The sequence below is a fragment of the Leguminivora glycinivorella genome, chromosome 13 (genome assembly GCF_023078275.1).
Source record: "Leguminivora glycinivorella isolate SPB_JAAS2020 chromosome 13, LegGlyc_1.1, whole genome shotgun sequence".
Lineage (NCBI taxonomy): Eukaryota > Metazoa > Arthropoda > Insecta > Lepidoptera > Tortricidae > Leguminivora > Leguminivora glycinivorella.
Window position 1 is genome coordinate 7,770,285 of NC_062983.1, and position 18,173 is coordinate 7,788,457.

Here is an 18,173-nt window from a genome sequence, read left to right on the forward strand (position 1 = left end):
AATGAATACTATAAAACATCGTATACGGTACTAAGTCTTCTCTTGTTTAAAACATTCCCTTCTCTAGTTTTGAATTTACTCACTTGTATTGTATCGTAATACCTATAATCTTTCCTGCAGTCGATTGCCAAAACTACTACTAAATATTTTCGTAAACGAATCCCCACGATCTCTGATACATTTATCATAAACAATAAAAATAAATGTGCTTAGAATAAAACCATCAAGTTCAAGGTTACGTTTGTTTCATCTATTAACAAGCTCATGCTATGCTGGTTTTCCAAGAACAGGTTTCTATCGTTAGCGCTTGCATTTAATGAGAATTCCTTGTCTGGTATAAAACTGGCGGTCAGCGGTTATTTACTATAGAAGTTGACAAATCAGTGTGAAGTGGGCATTTGCATAATGACCACGTTGTACTTTGTTCTATTAGTAGCTGCGCTGGTGAGCGTGGCTGCCCATACTGTAAGTATAAGTAGGTACTTTAAAATGTAAAGTATTGTAGGTATTTATATCATTAAAATATGTTTCTTTCATACTCAAAAATCTGCGTATATAAATAAATAAAATTGGGCTTTTAAGAACATACATTTTTGGCGAGGCTGAAATTAATTAGGTTCTTATCAAGTTCTTAGGTGCTATTCTAATAATAATTAAGAATCTACCTAATTTCAGCCCCGACAAAAATGTATGTTCTTAAAAACCCAATTTAATTTATTAATATAGATTATTAGTTACCTATAAAATATACGGCGTTTATTTATTCATCTGTATAAATTGACCGAGTAAGTAGTTATAGGGGATAGTGGAGGGTGTAAATACCTACGGATGGGTGTAAACCTAAACACCCACACTTTGATCCCATGTTACCTACTTCTCCTTCTATTCCAGGAGGCCGGTAAACTGAAGAGACAAGTGCCTGGCGGTGAATCACCTCAAGACCCTAATGACGCTAAATACAAGAAATTGGCTGAAGAGTCGTTTCAAAAGTACCGTGTGGCTAACCCAGGCGGAGTAATAGATGTTAAAGAGATCAAAATAACCAAAGTCACCAGCCAAGTTGTTGCCGGCTTCAAAACGCGTATGGATTTCACTGTAATCCCTACCAATGGAGACGTTATTACGTGCCACTCTGAGATTCTAGAACAGGCGTGGCTAAACAAGAAAGAAATTGACGTAAATTGCGATCTTAATCAACAGAAAAGTAAAGTAAAGAGACAAATAGCTGGCGGTGAAACAATGCAAGACCCTAATGGTGCAGAATACAAAGCATTGGCGCAAGAATCGTTACAGAAGTACCTCACAACAACTGCCCCTGGAGGGCAAGTAACTCCCAGACAGCTCAAAGTAACTAAAGTTACCACACAGGTAGTTTCTGGTACTATCACGCGTATCGACTTCACTGTAATTCCTGCCAATGGCGAGGAATTCACATGCCATTCTAGTGTTTGGGAACAGCCCTGGCTTAACAAGAAGGAGATTAACGTAGACTGTGACTTAAATAAGCAAAGTAAAGTGAAGAGGCAAATTCCTGGAGGGGAAACCGAGAGAGATCCAAATTCCCAAGAGTACAAACAATTGGCAAAAGAATCGCTTGAGAAATTTAGCGCGACTTACCCTGGTGGACCAATTCAAGCTAAACAAATCAAAGTAACAAAGGCTACTTCCCAGGTCGTCTCTGGTATGATGTATCGCCTGACGTTCACAGTAGAGCCTGCTAATGGTGAGAAGTTTACATGCCATTCTAAGATTTGGGAGCAGGCGTGGCTAAATAAGAAGGACATTGATGTTAATTGTGATTTGAAGGGCTAGAATGAATATGCATAATGTTTTCATGTTTTAATCTCAAACTTAGGTATTTTTATATTGTGTACCAACGAATAAATAGGAAAACATGTTAATTGTGTATTTTTTAATATAATTTATTTATTTTTTATTATTCTACCGGCAGTTCTCATTTGGTGGTCAAGCTACCTATTCTGTTTTTTCTAGGTAATACATAGGTAGTCATTACAAATGAGCCGTCGCAAATGCCGGGACAACGCAAGGAGGATGATGACATAGTCATTACAAAAAAACAATCTCAAACTAATTTACAACTGTTAAACAACAAGGTTTGTCTCGATACCTATTTCATTACGCGGTAGATGTCATCAACAATCATATTATATTCTATTTATGTAGTTATTAATATTTAAATCAAAACAAATAGCATGACATTTACATATCGTTTTCCTTGTTGTTACTATCCGCTCATTTAGCCTGGCGTCTTGTTTTTCTGCCAAGTAATCTTCTCGTATATTCTATTGATATTGTTAGGTGCATGCGGTGTATAGGTTAAATAAAAATATCCTGTATTATAAACGTAATAACAATGGGAATACTTAGTACATCGCTTTCACCTAATAGCCCGGTTCATTTTAGATTCCATCAATATTTGATAATTGATGGAATCTAAAATCAATGTTTGACACCCTGAGTGCACCCCATCCCGTGGCAGGGGAATATTATGTATTCTGTGACAGGGGTAAGGATAGTATCCGCTCGGTGTACACTTTATATTCAAGGAAAGTGGAAAGCGTCCCTATGTGTTGGGTTCGGCTCCGCGCACGCCTCTTTCCTTTTGTAATACTACTTACTTAATGTTCCTTCCTTGGTCGGATAGACCTACACAGTTCTAATTTAATGGTTCTGAAATGTTTTTGATTTGATATTGTCACCAACCTATCTAAGAGATATGCCCGGCTGTAGACATAATACCTAGGGTTCGGGAAAGAATAAAGAAACACCAGGCCAAAATTCTTTATTATGTTCACCCTAAATAAAACCTAACTCAGTAACTTGGTAGAGCAAGATTTGGTTCGTTAAACTGTTATTTACATCAAGTTCAGTTCGATCATAAAACCTAGGAAAAACACAGATCCTATGTGTAAACACCATCCATAGATCAAACTAATTTTAAGATAAACCTAATATATAGATTAAACCACCACCAAACAAATTGTTGTAAACAAAAATTATTACTTAGTAAATGTGTGACTCTTAATGCTATAACTAGAACTGAAACTAAAACTGGATCTGGCAAATGTTGCAATCATGAGATAGGCTTTCAAGTATTCATTTTATGGTTATTTACTTTTGAATAGAAAGGATTTAAATTAAGATTTTAACTGTAAAAAGAAACAAACCAAAAGGTAAAACCAAATAAACAAAGAACCAAAAAAAAACCAACACAATAGGTACCTGAAGTCCCCGAAGAAACACTCCGTTCCCGGCTCCGGATTCATTAGTGAAGTATGAACATTCTCCTCCCCTACAATAGAAATAGAATAATAAGGACCACGTTTATAAGCTAAAGAATTTCCCTACTCCTTTTAAGATTGAACTATGGTAACACTTACCGGAAAATACTTCAGCAGACAAGCATTAAAATTATTAGGTCTCAGCACAACCACCGAAACGCCAACGCATATCGGCAACATCTGTAGTGCCGGTAGTCAGGACCTATTGCTCCTGTCCTCGATGTTGGAACTATACATTTCCAAAACACCAAATTAAAACTTTCCCTTACTATGCATCTATATTAAACTTCCTCGATATGCATATATTATGCATTCCATGCCAATGAACATTATTATTATCTTATAAAATTAATTTCTGTACATATTTAGTCAGAAAACGCCTTTTCTTCACGTCCAGAATTTTCCATCTCCCCCTTCATTTGTTCTTTCTCTATCCAAATTCAAATTCCCCACCATAGAGGTAACTAGCCAAAAAGTTCTGAATAAACTAGGTGAACAAAACCTTTATGCTGAAACTATAAAATAGACTGAAAGTATAGGAATGTAATTTTATTAATTTAACTAGAACATATTATTTATTTATTAGAAAAAATAAAATCATAAAAGTACAAAATTACATACCACGTTAGTAACACAGATACTCACTAGGTGTCGCTACGTGACAATATTGATCATTATGACATTCCACGGCCCGCCGTATAGGCATAATTTTGAAATGTTTTTAAGGGAAATATCGCAGCTACGTTTCCCCTTAGCAACAGGTCGCACCTTTATAACGAAACTGACCCAACTCAATTTAGTTCTGCGTTAGGTCGGTTTCGTTTAAAAGGTGTGCCTTGCGCATAATTAAAGTTTGCTTGGTAACAGACAACTTAAAATAAGGAATATATTTTTCGTATTTGCACATAATATATGACATTATATAAATTTATCAATTTCCGCTACCTTAAGGTTGTCTGGAAGAAATCGCTCTTTAGCGATAAGACCGCCTGTTGTTTACCTTTGTTCGTGTTTCTTCCTTGTGTTGTATTGTTGTATTTTATCAAGGTGTGCAATAAAGAGTATTGTATTGTATTGTATAATATATGTTATGAAAATAATGACTGTGTTGAATGGATGAATTGTAAGTGTATTAATTAATGTAATCGTTATCAGTGTAACGTTAGGGATTGTTCATTTATCAAGTACGCACGATAAATCGTTCCTTAAAGTTTCAGGTTCAGGGACACACGACTATGCACATGTGACAATCTGATTAGTTTGATGTTGTCATCAATGTCATCATAAGTAAGGACGTGAGGAAATTCGAACAAAATAAAATTGTCTTAAAGTTATTAAGTCATACTTACCTACTCTTAAAATCCCGCCTAAAGTAAGATGCAATAGTGCTTTATTGTATGTGGATGACCGTGGTGCGATGAGGTAATGTGTTAGCTTTTATGTGACAATAAACAACAGCCTTATCAATCTTATCACTCCGATGGCTTCCCGAGTACGGCAGATCCAACTCAATTCGTGAAGTCATGGATTACATGTTGTGTGATAAATTTTGATCTCATATTGTACTGGTTCTCAAGAACAGGTTTCTGTTGTGTTTATAATAATACTAAATCTGGTATAAAAGCCGGCGTCCAGTAGTTGTTTAACATAGTTGTCCGTACGAAGTCAGTGTATTCAGTTCAATAATGACGCCTCTGTGCTTTGTATTGTTAGCAGCGCTAGCATGCGCGGCTGCGAATCCTATTGTAAGTATAATTATTATAATTATTTATTCTATATTTTATTTAGATTTAGTGGCAAAGTATGTCGTCGGTCTTTTTAGCCACAAAAGGCGTAGTGTAGTAGTATTTAGTTCAATATATGAAATTATGACGTTTGAAATAATAACTCCTTCCAGAAGTAGAAAAGGTTGGTTCACCGAGGTAGATTTAAAAAAAAGATCATTAAAAAATACTAAATAGAGCTCAATTAATGTGACAGATATTTTTTTAAATTAAGTTTATTGCTATAGAGAAGTTACGCTATTGTGGCGCTGACCTGTGCATTATTTAAACTTTACTTAAATATTCTTTATTTAAATATTCTGTTAAATTAGATTAAAATTATACTTCGCGCTGCCCACAAATGGTACATAATAGTCAAGATTTGTTCCTTGTAAGAGAAATTACAATTGCTCCTTTTATTTCAGGAGCTCAATAGAGAGAAGCGACAGCTGCTCGGCGGTGTATCGGAGGCAGACGTCAATGATCCAGCTTACAAGAAACTAGCGCAAGAATCGTTTGACAAGTACCTCGCAAGTAACCCAGGCGGCCCAATAAATGTTAAGGAACTTAAAGTAACTAAAGTGACAACACAGGTTGTTGCTGGCACCAAGACCGTCCTTGATTTCACTGTAACCCCTGCCAATGGTGAAGTTATTACCTGCCACTCTGATGTTTGGGAACAGGCATGGCTAAACAAGAAAGAGATTACTGTAAACTGCGATGCTAAGGACAGTAGAGCGAAGCGACAGGTGCCCGGCGGTGTATCGGAGGCAGACGCCAATGATCCAGCTTACAAGAAACTAGCGCAAGAATCGTTTGACAAGTACCTCGCAACTAACCCAGGCGGCCCAATAGACGTTAAGGAGCTTAAAGTAACTAAAGTGACAACACAGGTTGTTGCTGGCACCAAGACCGTCCTTTATTTCACTGTAACCCCTGCCAATGGTGAAGTTATTACCTGCCACTCTGATGTTTGGGAACAGGCGTGGCTAAACAAGAAAGAGATTAGTGTAAACTGCGATGCTAAGCAATAAAAAGAGAAGAATATACCAGTATTATTACAAGAATCGCTTAAGAAGTTTAGTGAGACTTGGCGAACCAATGAAGCTAAACAATTGATTTGAACAAAAGTAACCTAACAAGCTTTTGCCAGCCTGACGCTTCTTACATACAAATTTTACATGTCATTCTAGGGTTTTTGAGAAGAGTTGGCTAAACACGAAGTACGTTATTGTGATTTGAAATATCAAACGCGTACCTAAGTACCTATATTTAATACACGGCTAAAATAGTCATGATTTCATGTTTTTTTGTGTAATGCAATCCTCGTATTGTAATTATAAAGTAAATAATAAATCATTATGTTGTGTATTTTATTATTTATTTTAACTTTATTGCACAGTAAAAATATACAGTTAAGTACAAAAGGCGGACTTAATGCTACATGGCATTCTCTACCAGTCAACCTTTAGGCCAAACAGAATGATTTTCTTCTTGATGAGATGTATTTTCTTCTTCGTTTACTAGTTTTAAGTGGTAGCGTGCAAGGCACGGACTTTACCTATCTACCTACTTTGACGTTTAAATGTGCATACATTGACAACATTTGTTTAGTGGATGTATTGTTACAAACGTGAGTAGGGTAAGGTGGTTGACAGTGGGTCGCTGGTGCACAATAGGTCACGCACACTACGACGAATCTAAATACACTATTATTAGTTTATTACGCGCCTTGGATACCTCTGGCCAACACGTACCTACTAGCTCAGTGCCCACGGGACCGCGCGAACAGAACGTCGTGTGCAGGTGTGAACGTGATATCACTCCGCGGGTAGCATATTTACGTAAGTTGGATATTATCGTATAATTTCGAATTATGTGCCATTGAATGTCTTGTTATCGTTTTTATTACTAACTTGATTAAAAAGCTATTGTGTGTTTTAACATTTTCCGCTATAAATATTTTTTTTGTATTTGTTTTTAATTATTTAATTTTTTTCGCGTGTGGGTTGACACTGGGTCATCTGGGTCAAGTACACAGTGGGTCAGATTTAGTACACATTGCTATGTTACAGATTGCTGCGAAAAAGGGTCACCTGTAGAAAAGAAGGCGGAATACCAAACGAACGAGTGAAAAAAGCATAGGCTGCCATTAAACAATCTTGGAAAACTATTTTTACGTGGCTCTTACTTATGTTGTATGGTCAAAATGTTCATTTCAGAAATATTGATCCCATAAAAGCATTTTGAGTAGTTAATTATTTATATACGCATAATAATTATTGTTCTAATTTTCTTACATTATAAAGTTTAAGTTAGATAACAAGAAATATTTACTTTTGTTTTATTGTATGGCTATTCACTAAGCTTCTAAGGCAGTAAAGTTGAAATTCTTAGAAATTGGATCTTTTAGTTAGATGATCAGTACACCTATGTTACTAGGTTTTGATATTTAGTATTGACTATTTTAATAAAAAATAATACATGTTCTGTTTCATTCTTTTTCCCCTTATCTTTCTGATATGATTCTCTTTGGTCCACTGTAAACCACTAGTATATCCATTGTTCACACCCCCTGTTGCACAGTGGATCAAATTCCATTTTTTTAAAAAGCGTTAGTGACCATACATGTCTCATAATATAGCTTTTAAACCACAACACAATAAATCTTAAATAAATGATGTATATAAGAGTCGAAACAAAATGTAAATATGTCAAACCATTCCTGAGATATGGCCTCTGAAAAATGGAGTGATCCACTGTCAACCATCTTACCCTACACTGATCATGACTAGATTTTCAACATGACTCAAACATCAATAACGTAAGAACGACTATCGTTCATGAGACTAAAGTTACAAATTACACACCTCCGCTTCGTCGCTTTCTTACGTAATCGATGACAAGCCCCTAGTAAAATGAATTGCAATTATAAATTACAATACAAAGCTAGTCATCCTTATGTAAATTTACCAGCTGAAAATATATTGTTATTTTACATAACAATACGACAACGTGTCAGCCAAAGATTCTTACAGTTCGGAGGAAGTGACCAATATAAACTAAGCTACCGAGTTATTTCGCAGTATTTTAGGGTTCCAAAGCTAAAATTATAAAACCGGCCAAGAGCGTCTTTATACATTTGGTTTTTTTTTCATATTTTTTAAACTTATAGTTTAAAAGTTAGAGAAGGGGGAGGGGGACATATTTTTTTTAATTTTGGAGCGATTATTTCCGAAAATATTAACAATATCAAAAAAATATTTTCGTAAACCCTTAGGTATTCATTTTTAAATATATCACCTATCCAACAATATATCACACGTTAGGGTTGAAATGAAAAAAAATCACCCCTACTTTACGTATAGGGAACCCTAATAAAACATTTTTTTCCACTTTTTATTTTATCACTTTGTCGGCGTGATTGATATACTATATATATTGGTACCAAATTTCAGCTTTCTAGTGCTAACGGTCACAGAGATTATCCGCGGACGGACGGACGGACGGATAGACATGGCGAAACTATAAGAGTTGACTACGGAACCCTAAAAAACGAACTACCTATATGTCTGTAAGTCTCAATAGTTTTTTCCCCTCACTAGCTCGGAAACACGTGTTTTGTCCTTTAATACCAGCGGGTAAAAACGCATTTTATCCACTAGTGGGTAAAGTAATTTGACCTTGAATAAAGTCAAATTAACTGCTTTAAAATTGATAAAAGTAGGTGAATCTAGTAATAAAGATGATTAACCACCTGTGGGACTACTGGAAGCAGTGATAAACGCATTTTTTGCGTTGTAGTTTCCTCGCTATAGTGAGGGGAAAAGTTTTGTGTTACACTCGGGTCCAAATGTATTTTACTTCTCGTGTGTTAAAAAACTCGCAAGTTCAGGATTCTATTCTCGAACCACTCGCTTCGCTCGTGGTTCAACTATAGAATCCTTTCACTTGCTCGTTTTTCAATTCCACACTGGGCGTTAAAATACAACTTTGCTCCCTTGTATAACAAATAACTATTACTTACTAGAAATGTATATGCGAAATCCATTGACATTTCGAACATACGAGCTGAGATGAGCCATTGGTTGGCCAATTGTATTGTAATTGGTATGTGCTTTTGCTGAGGTGTGCCAATAAAGAGTATTCTATCTATCTATCTATCTATCTATCTATCTATCTATCTATCTATCTATCTATCTATCTATCTATCTATCTATCTATCTATCTATCTATCTATCTATCTATCTATCTATCTATCTATCTATCTATCTATCTATCTATCTATCTATCTATCTATCTATCTATCTATCTATCTATCTATCTATCTATCTATCTATGACTACGCGCAATGTTGCGAAATTTCCTAAGAACTATTTTCTTCATACTGAACAGGGTACGTAGCCGAATGGCACAAACGCTCACGAAACGATACGCTCGTAGATGTCTATCTCTATCCCTCTTGCGTATTGGCGTAGAGCCAGACTACCTTTCGCGGCGTTTCGTTTTCGTTTCGCGTCGCAGAAATACCATTCGGCTACGGACCAGAATAACAGCACCCTCCTGACAATAGTCTTATACTTCTGGCCAGGCTTTACATTAATACGAGAACAACACAAATATGTTATGTCTTATCAAACCTTTAATCCATAATTTTTAAGAAAAAAAAACCGCCGCCTTTGGGTTTCTGGTGAAAGCTACTTGCGAATGTTAGATTATGTAGAAATGTGTAGGTATTTTTTTAAACTGCTTTTAATGCTTTAATTATTTGATGGCAACACAAATGAATATATGGTAAAATACCTCATAATGGACGGTGATGCCATTATGGACAAAAAAACACAAATCCTTAAAAATAAGTATCTAAAATACGTTTCTAAAAACTGACGGCTATGTACCATAAACTAGAGTTGTAGAGCTGTTTAATTTTGAAGTTTCAATTAATTCGGTTATTTCTGAAGGATTTGGAGACAAGATAAAATTCACCAGTTTACTAAAAAAAATATCAAGACGAATTCTTAGTAATGTTGCTAAGAGAGATGAGTTCATGTATAAAATAATAAAAAAATAACGCACGGTGTAATCTTGAATGCGTTTTACTTACTGCATTAAGCATGAGATAAGGTAATAAAACATACTAGTTTGTTGCTCCAAAGATATAAAGAAATGATGTTATTTTGCAAGTGTCCATTACTGGACCCGAAAAACTGCCTACCTCCTATGATGGACAAGGAACAATTTACAAAACCAAAATTTACAAGAAACAATCCTATGTTAAAATAACCCAAACTAATTGTATTTATGGTGTATAAAATTGACTCATTGCGTATCAGTTGGCTTTAAAAGTAAAATTTTAAACTTATTTCACTGTCCATAATGGGGGATCCATTACTGGAGAACTGCCGTCCATAATTGGAGAAAAAACACCTAGTTTTAATTTGTTAACTATGAAGAAACCAATAGGAGTATCTATTCTGCAATACGCTTGAAATGTAGAAGAAGGATAGGACATTCAAGATTTAACACGCTTGGCGGTAGAATTTTTACATTTATCAGTGAAATATCAAAAACTGGCGAATTTTTTTCTTAAACTGTCCATGATTGGGTTCGTCACCTTACGTATAACGTTAAGGTTTGAGGAGTTTCCTCAATTCCTCATGAATCCGATTATAAGAAATCAAATCTTGACAAAATTTGACTTCAAAACTCAATATGCTTAACAAATATAACTAAATAAATGTCACTGTTCTGAACTTAAATGCATGCTGTAATAATAAAAATACAAAAGTCACTATGACAGTGCCGTTCAGATTTGAAGAGTTCGGTTCTGACCATCATCAGTAGTTCCACTGCACCAAATATCACTGTTCTGGACGTAAGTGCATGCTGTTCTTATAAAAATACCAAAGTCACTATAAGGTGAAATACCCCATAATGGACGGTGATGCCATTATGGACAAAAAAACACAAATCCTTAAAAATAAGTATCTAAAATTAGTTTCTAAAAACTGACGGCTATGTACCATAAACTAGAGTTGTAGAGCTGTTTCATTTTGAAGTTTCAATTAATTCGGTTATTTCTGAAGGATTTGGCGACAAGATAAAATTCATCAGTTTACTGAAAAAAATATCAAGACGAATTCTTAGTAATGTTGCTAAGAGAGTTGAGTTCATGTATAAAATAATAAAAAAATAATACTCGGTGTAAACTTGAATGCGTTTTACTTACTGCATTAAGCATGAGATAAGGTATAAAGCATACTAGTTTGTTGCTCCAAAGATATAAAGAAATGGCGTTATTTTGCGAGTGTCCATTACTGGAACCGAAAAACTGCCTACCTCCTATGATGGACAAGGAACAATCTACAAAACCAAAATTTACAAGAAACAATCCTATGTTAAAATAACTCAAACTAATTGTATTTATGGTATATAAAATTGACTCATTGAGTATCAGTTGGCTTTAAAAGTAAAATTTTAAACTTATTTCACTGTCCATAATGGGGGATCCATTACTGGAGAACTGCCGTCCATAATTGGAGAAAAAACACCTAGTTTTAATTTGTTAAGTATGAAGAAACTAATAGGAGTATCCATTCTGCAATACGCTTGAAATGTAAAAGAAGGATAGGACATTCAAGATTTAACACGCTTAGCGGTAGAATTTTTACATTTATGACTGAAATATCAAAAACAGGCGTAAATTTTCCTTAAACTGTCCATGATTGGGTCCGTTACCTTAAGTGTGCCGTTCAGATTTAAGGAGTTTGGTTCTGACCATCATCAGCAGTTCCACTGCACCAAATGTCACTGTTCTGGACGAAAGTGCATGCTGTTCTTATAAAAATACCAAAGTCACTATAAGCGTGCCGTTCAGATTTGAGGAATTCCATTCTGGCCATCATCAGCAGTTCCACTGCACCAAATGTCACTGTTCCGTACCTAAATGCATGCTGTTCCTTTAAAAATACAAAAATCACCATATGTAAGTATGCCTTTCAGATTCGAGGAGTTCCCTCGATTTCTCCAGGATCCCAACATCAGAACTGGGTTCTGAGAAAAATGAGACCAATCTGTATGCATATACATTCAATCAAAAATTTTTTTTCAAAATCGGTCCAGTAACGACGGAGATATCGAGGAACAAACATAAAAAATAAAAAAAATAAACATACAGACGACTTTTAATTTTTAATAAAATTAATAAGCAGACTAAGAAAAAATACACAATATTACATTCTTCTAAGGTGTAAAAGTCTTTATTCAAATCAATAAGTTTTTAGTTCGTCATTTAAATCTTTATCCGCCGAACCATGATTTGCAGTTTATTGTTGATTGGTATTGCAGTTGACGTCAATGTCTTTCTTTTTTAGCCACGGCTGTTCTAGAACCTCAGAATGGCACGTAAAATCTTCGCCATTGGCAGGAGTCACAGTGAAATCAAGAACGGTCTTGGTGCCAGCAACCACCTGTTCGGTGACTTTGGTCACTTTGATGGTGTCGACTTCTATTGGGCCACCTGGACATGTTGCGAGGTACTTGTCTAATGATTCTTGAGCCAGTTTTTGGTAAGTTGGGTCACTGGGATCTTTCGATTCTGCACCACCGGGAAGAAAGTCAGGCACTTGCTCATTATTGCACTTTACGTCAATGTCTTTCTTGTTTAGCCACGCCTGTTCTAGAACCTCAGAATGGCACGTAAAATCTTTGCCATTGGCAGGAGTCACAGTGAAATCAAGAACGGTCTTGGTGCCAGCAACCACCTGTTCGGTGACTTTGGTCACTTTGATGGTGTCGACTTCTATTGGGCCACCTGGACATGTTGCGAGGTACTTGTCTAATGATTCTTGAGCCAGTTTTTGGTAAGTTGGGTCACTGGGATTTTTCGATTCTGCACCACCGGGAAGAAAGTCAGGCACTTGCTCATTATTGCACTTTACGTCAATGTCTTTCTTGTTTAGCCACGCCTGTTCTAGAACCTCAGAATGGCACGTAAAATCTTCGCCATTGGCAGGAGTTACAGTGAAATCAAGAACGGTCTTGAAGCCAGCAACAATCTGTCTTGTTACTTTAGTTACTTTGATTTTGTCGACGTCTATTGGGCCGCCCGGGCTAGTTGCGAGGTACTTGACCAATGATTCTTGTGCTAGTTTATGGTAAGCTGAATCACTGGGGTCTTCCGGCTGCACACCACCAGGGAATTGTCGCTTTACCCTTGCCAACTCCTGAAGTACAAGCATTAAACGGTTATTTCAATAACACTGAAGTACAATTGAATAATTATATTCAAATATTCAACGTGTGACTTTCCACTATTATTCGTGTGCAATAAGGACTTTTGACAGTATCAAAAACTTTTACAGATATTTTTGTGTAGACTAGAAATAACTCATCAGGGACCTTTTCTAATTAGAAGTCTAGAACGCAGGGAGCAAAGAAAGCAAGTTTATCTCTTATCCTATTGCTAATATTGATGACACTTAACCCCTGGAACGTCGTCAAAAATATGCTACTAAGTAGCTTTTTAACGAACTACAAAAAGGTTATCCTTTGCATTGATGATTGAAGTCCAAATATCGGCGGAAATAAGGCATTCGAGAGGGTAAATAAAAAGAAGTAGAAGTAAGTTGTATATATAATTATTCATAAACTAGGTACGTTTTTAGTTAGAATTTTATCAGCTTGATAACTAGAGTACGTTTATGATTTAGGGGGAATGTAAGTATATATCTAGTATTTATTTTGATTTTGACTTACCGCAGAATAGGCAGCTCCAGCTAGCAAAGTAGCGAACAGGACAAAATATATTGGGGACATCTTGACCGTTTTGTACCACTGAATATACTAGGAAGAAACTGGTTCCATACAGCCGTTTTATACATCCTCAGGCTGAATTCGCAACTGTACAAATAGTGTAAAAACAATACTAATTATGATCTGAGACCGTAACATCATCTACATACGATACGGTAATATGGGGAGAGTGGGGGTTGTGCGGACCGTGGAGATGCGACACTGAAATATAAAACCTATACACGGTGTAACATGAGGAAACCGAATAATTTTAACAGTTATCTCGTCATAACAGAAAAGTAAAATGTCATATAAATTTATTTGGATTAAAAGAAAATAACAAATACTTATTAATCGCGGTAACCGAAGACAATTCTTCGGTTACCGCGATAGTTACTCATGAAATAAAACTATGGAAACGGATTAAATCGCGTATAATGAATTTAAAATACATCCCGACGTTTCGAACTCTTTACAGCGTTCGTGGTCACCCGTTGCGATTTAATCCGTTTCCATAGTTTTATTTCATAAATACTTATTATTTCTCATAACAAAACGCTATTTTGATGGCGATGATGCCGTTATCGGACATAATCTAACTAGCCTTGTTGATAGCAAAAAAGTAGTATCCTCGTTGATAGTAAAGTTTCATTGCAAAAAAGTATTTTTTAGAAAAAAAAAAGATTTTCTTTATTGTAAGTGCCAGTTTTACGAATAACATTTACTTTTTGAAAATACATATACCTACATCCAAAAAATCAAAAAAATTTTTTTTTTGCCATAATAACATTTTATCTTTATTTTGCCCTCAGAAATGCATAGTTAAAATCTTTCGGTGTCCTCAAGGTACACCGTGTATAGGTCTATGCGACATTCGCTTAGTCGCCGAAGTAACCTGGAACAGAGTAGCACCTGATAGAAATGAATGGAGAAGGCTGGAACTGCCCTCCTAACGCAAAGTGCAACAAAAAACAACTAGGTTCAAGCTACTTTCGAGAAAAACGCGGTTAAAATTTTTAAAGTTGTTTTGACGATATCTCCATTACTACGCATCCTATTGACATGAAACCTTGACCATAAAGTAGATAATATTACTTAGCTTATTTGCTAATACTTTATTATTATTTATTTATGTAATAAAAAATGAATGAATTCACTTATGCTTATGATAGTCCAATACATGCATGATATTATTACAAACCGTAACTGCAACAAGTAGTCTACTTATTGCATTTATAGTTAGTAAATCAAGATATTACGATTTTGTTTAGGAATTATAGTATGTTCCTTGTATCATTACTAAAAACGTACCGTTCCTTGTATCTGGCAGATAACTTTCGGTAATACATTAGTAACCCGGCTGCTCATCTTCTTTTTCGTGTGGAAGAATCATAAGTCTTAACACGACCCAATCATGGACAGTTTAAGATAGAATTTTGGCTATTTTTGATATTTCACTGATACCTACATGTAAAAATTCTACCGCTAAGCGTGTTAAACTTGAATGAATGTCTTATCCTTCTTTTACATTTCAAGCGCATTGTAGAATAGATACTCCTATTGGTTTCTTTATAGTTAACAAATTAAAACGAGGTGTTTTCTCCACTCATGGACGGCAGTTCTTCAGGTTTGGGTTATTTTAACATAGGATTGTTTCTTGTAAATTGTGGTTTTATAGTGTTCTTTGTCCATCATAGGAGATATGTAGTGTTCCGGTTCCAGTTATAGACACTCGAGTACGTTTTTTTTTCGATGATTTCACCGACGCCAAGGTGAAGGAAGCCGCGCATTTCATGAAGACAATTGGTCGCTGACCCTACAATTTACAAAAAATTGCTGCCTTTTTAGCGACAAGATTTGGTTCATAATAAATTTTATTATCATAATACTCAGCCGAATTTAGCAAAATCAATTATTCCATGTTCGTTGTGCGTTCATACAACCTGAACGCCCCATGTCGCGTCGAGCATTATTATGGTTGTACATTAAAAGCTCAAGTGTGTGATTGGTTCAACTCGGTATCTTGACAGTGACTCAACAGCTGACACTGCTGATAGGGTGACTCGGGTGACTCAAGTAAAGCTAGGAACACACTACGCGGACGTCCGTCGTAAATCGACCGCGGACGGGAATCTGGACAATGGAAATACACATAACCGTGCAAACTATCGGTCGACGGACGCGGACGTGGCCTTGAGCGCACGGACGTCCGATCGAAATCTGGCTCTCTGGATGTTTTGTTCCGTGCACACTGATAGGTCGCGGTCGCGGTCGTTTTATGACGGACGTCCGCGTAGTATGTTCCTAGCTTAATGCGTTATCTATTTTATTGTGAATATTGTGTGTGATAGTTATTGTTTATGAACTATTACGTATATTGTATTATAAAAATAGCGGTTTTAGCTGATGGTCGTGTCGCGTATCCTTCTAGATTCAATAAACAAAGCAGTGACCACTGTGACTCACTCTATAATCAGCAACGTAAAACATAACTTGGGTGGGTATCTCAAACTTTTTTTTATTTTCTGATATATATCCTTGCAGGATCACAGGTGAAGTAAATATTAAGTTAATTAATTATTGATAAAATAACGCTTTGTACAAGTTTCAACCTTGAGCGGAAAACAGATTGTGACATGATCTTGTTATTCTGACTTTTACGCCCCTTTTGCAATCGTCAATTGTTTTGATTTAAATGTATTCGGCTGTCCCTTGTTTTATTTCACTAGTGGGTAAATTAAACACTCGCTACGTAACTTTGGGAACATTTCCAATTTCTTGTCTAATCTTTTGATTTGATTATCACTTTTATAAGTTTTGTAGTTGCACTACTAAATATGAACGATTTACTGAAATAAATGTCATTAAAGGAAAAGTGTTGGAGTAGTGGAAAGTATAAAAATGCTGGCTATCCAGCCTTCACCAATCATGGGCTCTCTTGGTCTGTGTATATCAATTCAGAAACTCTCACTAGTTAACTAAATAATATGTCCTATATTTCAGAAAATGTCAAACCAGCCGTTATGCGGGGGTATATCAGAAGCAGACCCAAATGACCCCAAGTACATCCAGTTGGCGCATGAGTCCTTCGCTAAATATTGCGAGACCAATCCAGGTGGACCGATCGATGTAAAAGAAATCAAAGTCATCGGAGCATCTCACCAAGTAGTTGCTGGTTCCATGACACGGATCACTTTCGCTGTAGAACCTGCCAACGGAGAGATCTTCACATGCTATGCTAAGATTTGGGAACAGCCGTGGCTCAATAAGAAGGAAATTGAAGTAACATGTGATCTGCCAGACAACTGGTAAAAGTCCAAATAGTGTTATGGCCGTTGTAAAATAAGGAATGTATATATTTATTTATGTTCTGGATTTTATTGATGTTTTCATTTATTTTTAAAATTATATAAGAAAAATTTATTAATATGTTTGTTTTTTACTTTGCCATATTCTTTAATTTTAGTCCTTGAGTGACTTGCTATGTATGTGTGTACAACCATACATGTTAACCAAATACTGTTAAGCAAAGATATTAGGTACTTACCTTTTAAATTCAGCATTTTCTGTATGGGAAAATCAGAAAGTAACACATTCTGGGACATGTTAAGTGCCCTCATAAATGTGAGTGTGTTTAGTAAAACGTCCCACTTTGTCAGTTACCATTATGGCGAGATTTACTTGTATCTTTACATGAATAAACAGGCATAGCGGCTTTATAGCAATCGACAAAGTGGGACGATTTCCGTGCACACTCACAAATATTGGTTGACTTCATTTACCCTTGTAAAAAACCGGCCAAGAGCGTGTCGGGCCACGCTCAGTGTAGGGTTCCGTAGTTTTCCGTATTTTTCTCAAAAACTACTGAACCTATCAAGTTCAAAATAATTTTCCTAGAAAGTCTTTATAAAGTTCTACATTTGTGATTTTTTTTATATTTTTTAAACATATGGTTCAAAAGTTAGAGGGGGGGGGGACGCACTTTTTTTTTCTTTAGGAGCGATTATTTCCGAAAATATTAATAATATCAAAAAACGATCTTAAAAAACCCGTATTCATTTTTAAATACCTATCCAACGATATATCACACGTTGGGGTTAGAATGAAAAAAAAATCAGCCCCCACTTTACATGTAGGGGGGGTACCCTAATAAAACATTTTTTTCCATTTTTTATTTTTGCACTTTGTTGGCGTGATTGATATACATATTGGTACCAAATTTCAGCTTTCTAGTGCTAACGGTTACTGAGATTATCCGCGGACGGACGGACGGACGGACGGACGGACGGACGGACGGACGGACGGACGGACGGAC

General features: G+C 35.9%; 4 protein-coding genes across 7 annotated transcripts; 3 read left to right on the forward strand and 1 right to left on the reverse strand.

The window, feature by feature from the left end:
* The first annotated feature begins 330 nt into the window (after positions 1–330).
* On the forward strand, positions 331–1,901 carry LOC125232548. Its single transcript, XM_048138255.1, has 2 exons — positions 331–465; positions 892–1,901. The coding sequence occupies exons 1-2, from the start codon at positions 406–408 to the stop codon at positions 1,810–1,812; spliced, it is 981 nt and encodes a 326-aa protein (XP_047994212.1). The 5' UTR covers positions 331–405; the 3' UTR covers positions 1,813–1,901.
* A 2,996-nt stretch (positions 1,902–4,897) lies between these two features.
* Positions 4,898–6,436, forward strand: LOC125232952 (sarcocystatin-A-like). Its single transcript, XM_048138805.1, has 2 exons — positions 4,898–5,047; positions 5,491–6,436. Exons 1-2 carry the CDS (start codon positions 4,988–4,990, stop codon positions 6,097–6,099), a joined length of 669 nt encoding a protein of 222 aa, XP_047994762.1. The 5' UTR covers positions 4,898–4,987; the 3' UTR covers positions 6,100–6,436.
* A 5,801-nt stretch (positions 6,437–12,237) lies between these two features.
* On the reverse strand, positions 12,238–13,977 carry LOC125232678. Its single transcript, XM_048138431.1, has 2 exons — positions 13,823–13,977; positions 12,238–13,290 (listed from the first exon to the last, which is right to left on the reverse strand). Exons 1-2 carry the CDS (start codon positions 13,880–13,882, stop codon positions 12,391–12,393), a joined length of 960 nt encoding a protein of 319 aa, XP_047994388.1. The 5' UTR covers positions 13,883–13,977; the 3' UTR covers positions 12,238–12,390.
* Positions 13,978–16,174: 2,197 nt separating this feature from the next.
* Positions 16,175–17,287, forward strand: LOC125232735 (cystatin-like protein). 4 transcript variants are annotated; one of them, XM_048138495.1, is made up of 2 exons: positions 16,175–16,355; positions 16,862–17,287. In XM_048138495.1, the coding sequence occupies exon 2, from the start codon at positions 16,865–16,867 to the stop codon at positions 17,168–17,170; it is 306 nt and encodes a 101-aa protein (XP_047994452.1). In that variant the 5' UTR covers positions 16,175–16,355; positions 16,862–16,864; the 3' UTR covers positions 17,171–17,287. The 4 variants fall into 4 exon arrangements, with proteins under 4 accessions (XP_047994452.1, XP_047994454.1, XP_047994453.1 ...); XM_048138497.1 differs by lacking the exon at positions 16,175–16,355 and adding an exon at positions 16,386–16,410; XM_048138496.1 differs by lacking the exon at positions 16,175–16,355 and adding an exon at positions 16,392–16,415.
* The last annotated feature ends 886 nt before the right edge of the window (positions 17,288–18,173 follow it).

Coding starts and splice junctions, on each gene's coding strand:
- LOC125232548 (XM_048138255.1), top strand. CDS start 406: ATGACCACGTTGTACTTTGTTCTATTAGTAGCTGCGCTGGTGAGCGTG. Junction 466..891: donor TGAGCGTGGCTGCCCATACT/GTAAGTATAAGT, acceptor CTTCTATTCCAG/GAGGCCGGTAAACTGAAGAG.
- LOC125232952 (XM_048138805.1), top strand. CDS start 4,988: ATGACGCCTCTGTGCTTTGTATTGTTAGCAGCGCTAGCATGCGCGGCT. Junction 5,048..5,490: donor GCGCGGCTGCGAATCCTATT/GTAAGTATAATT, acceptor CTTTTATTTCAG/GAGCTCAATAGAGAGAAGCG.
- LOC125232678 (XM_048138431.1), bottom strand. CDS start 13,882: ATGTCCCCAATATATTTTGTCCTGTTCGCTACTTTGCTAGCTGGAGCT. Junction 13,291..13,822: donor CTGGAGCTGCCTATTCTGCG/GTAAGTCAAAAT, acceptor CTTGTACTTCAG/GAGTTGGCAAGGGTAAAGCG.
- LOC125232735 (XM_048138495.1), top strand. CDS start 16,865: ATGTCAAACCAGCCGTTATGCGGGGGTATATCAGAAGCAGACCCAAAT.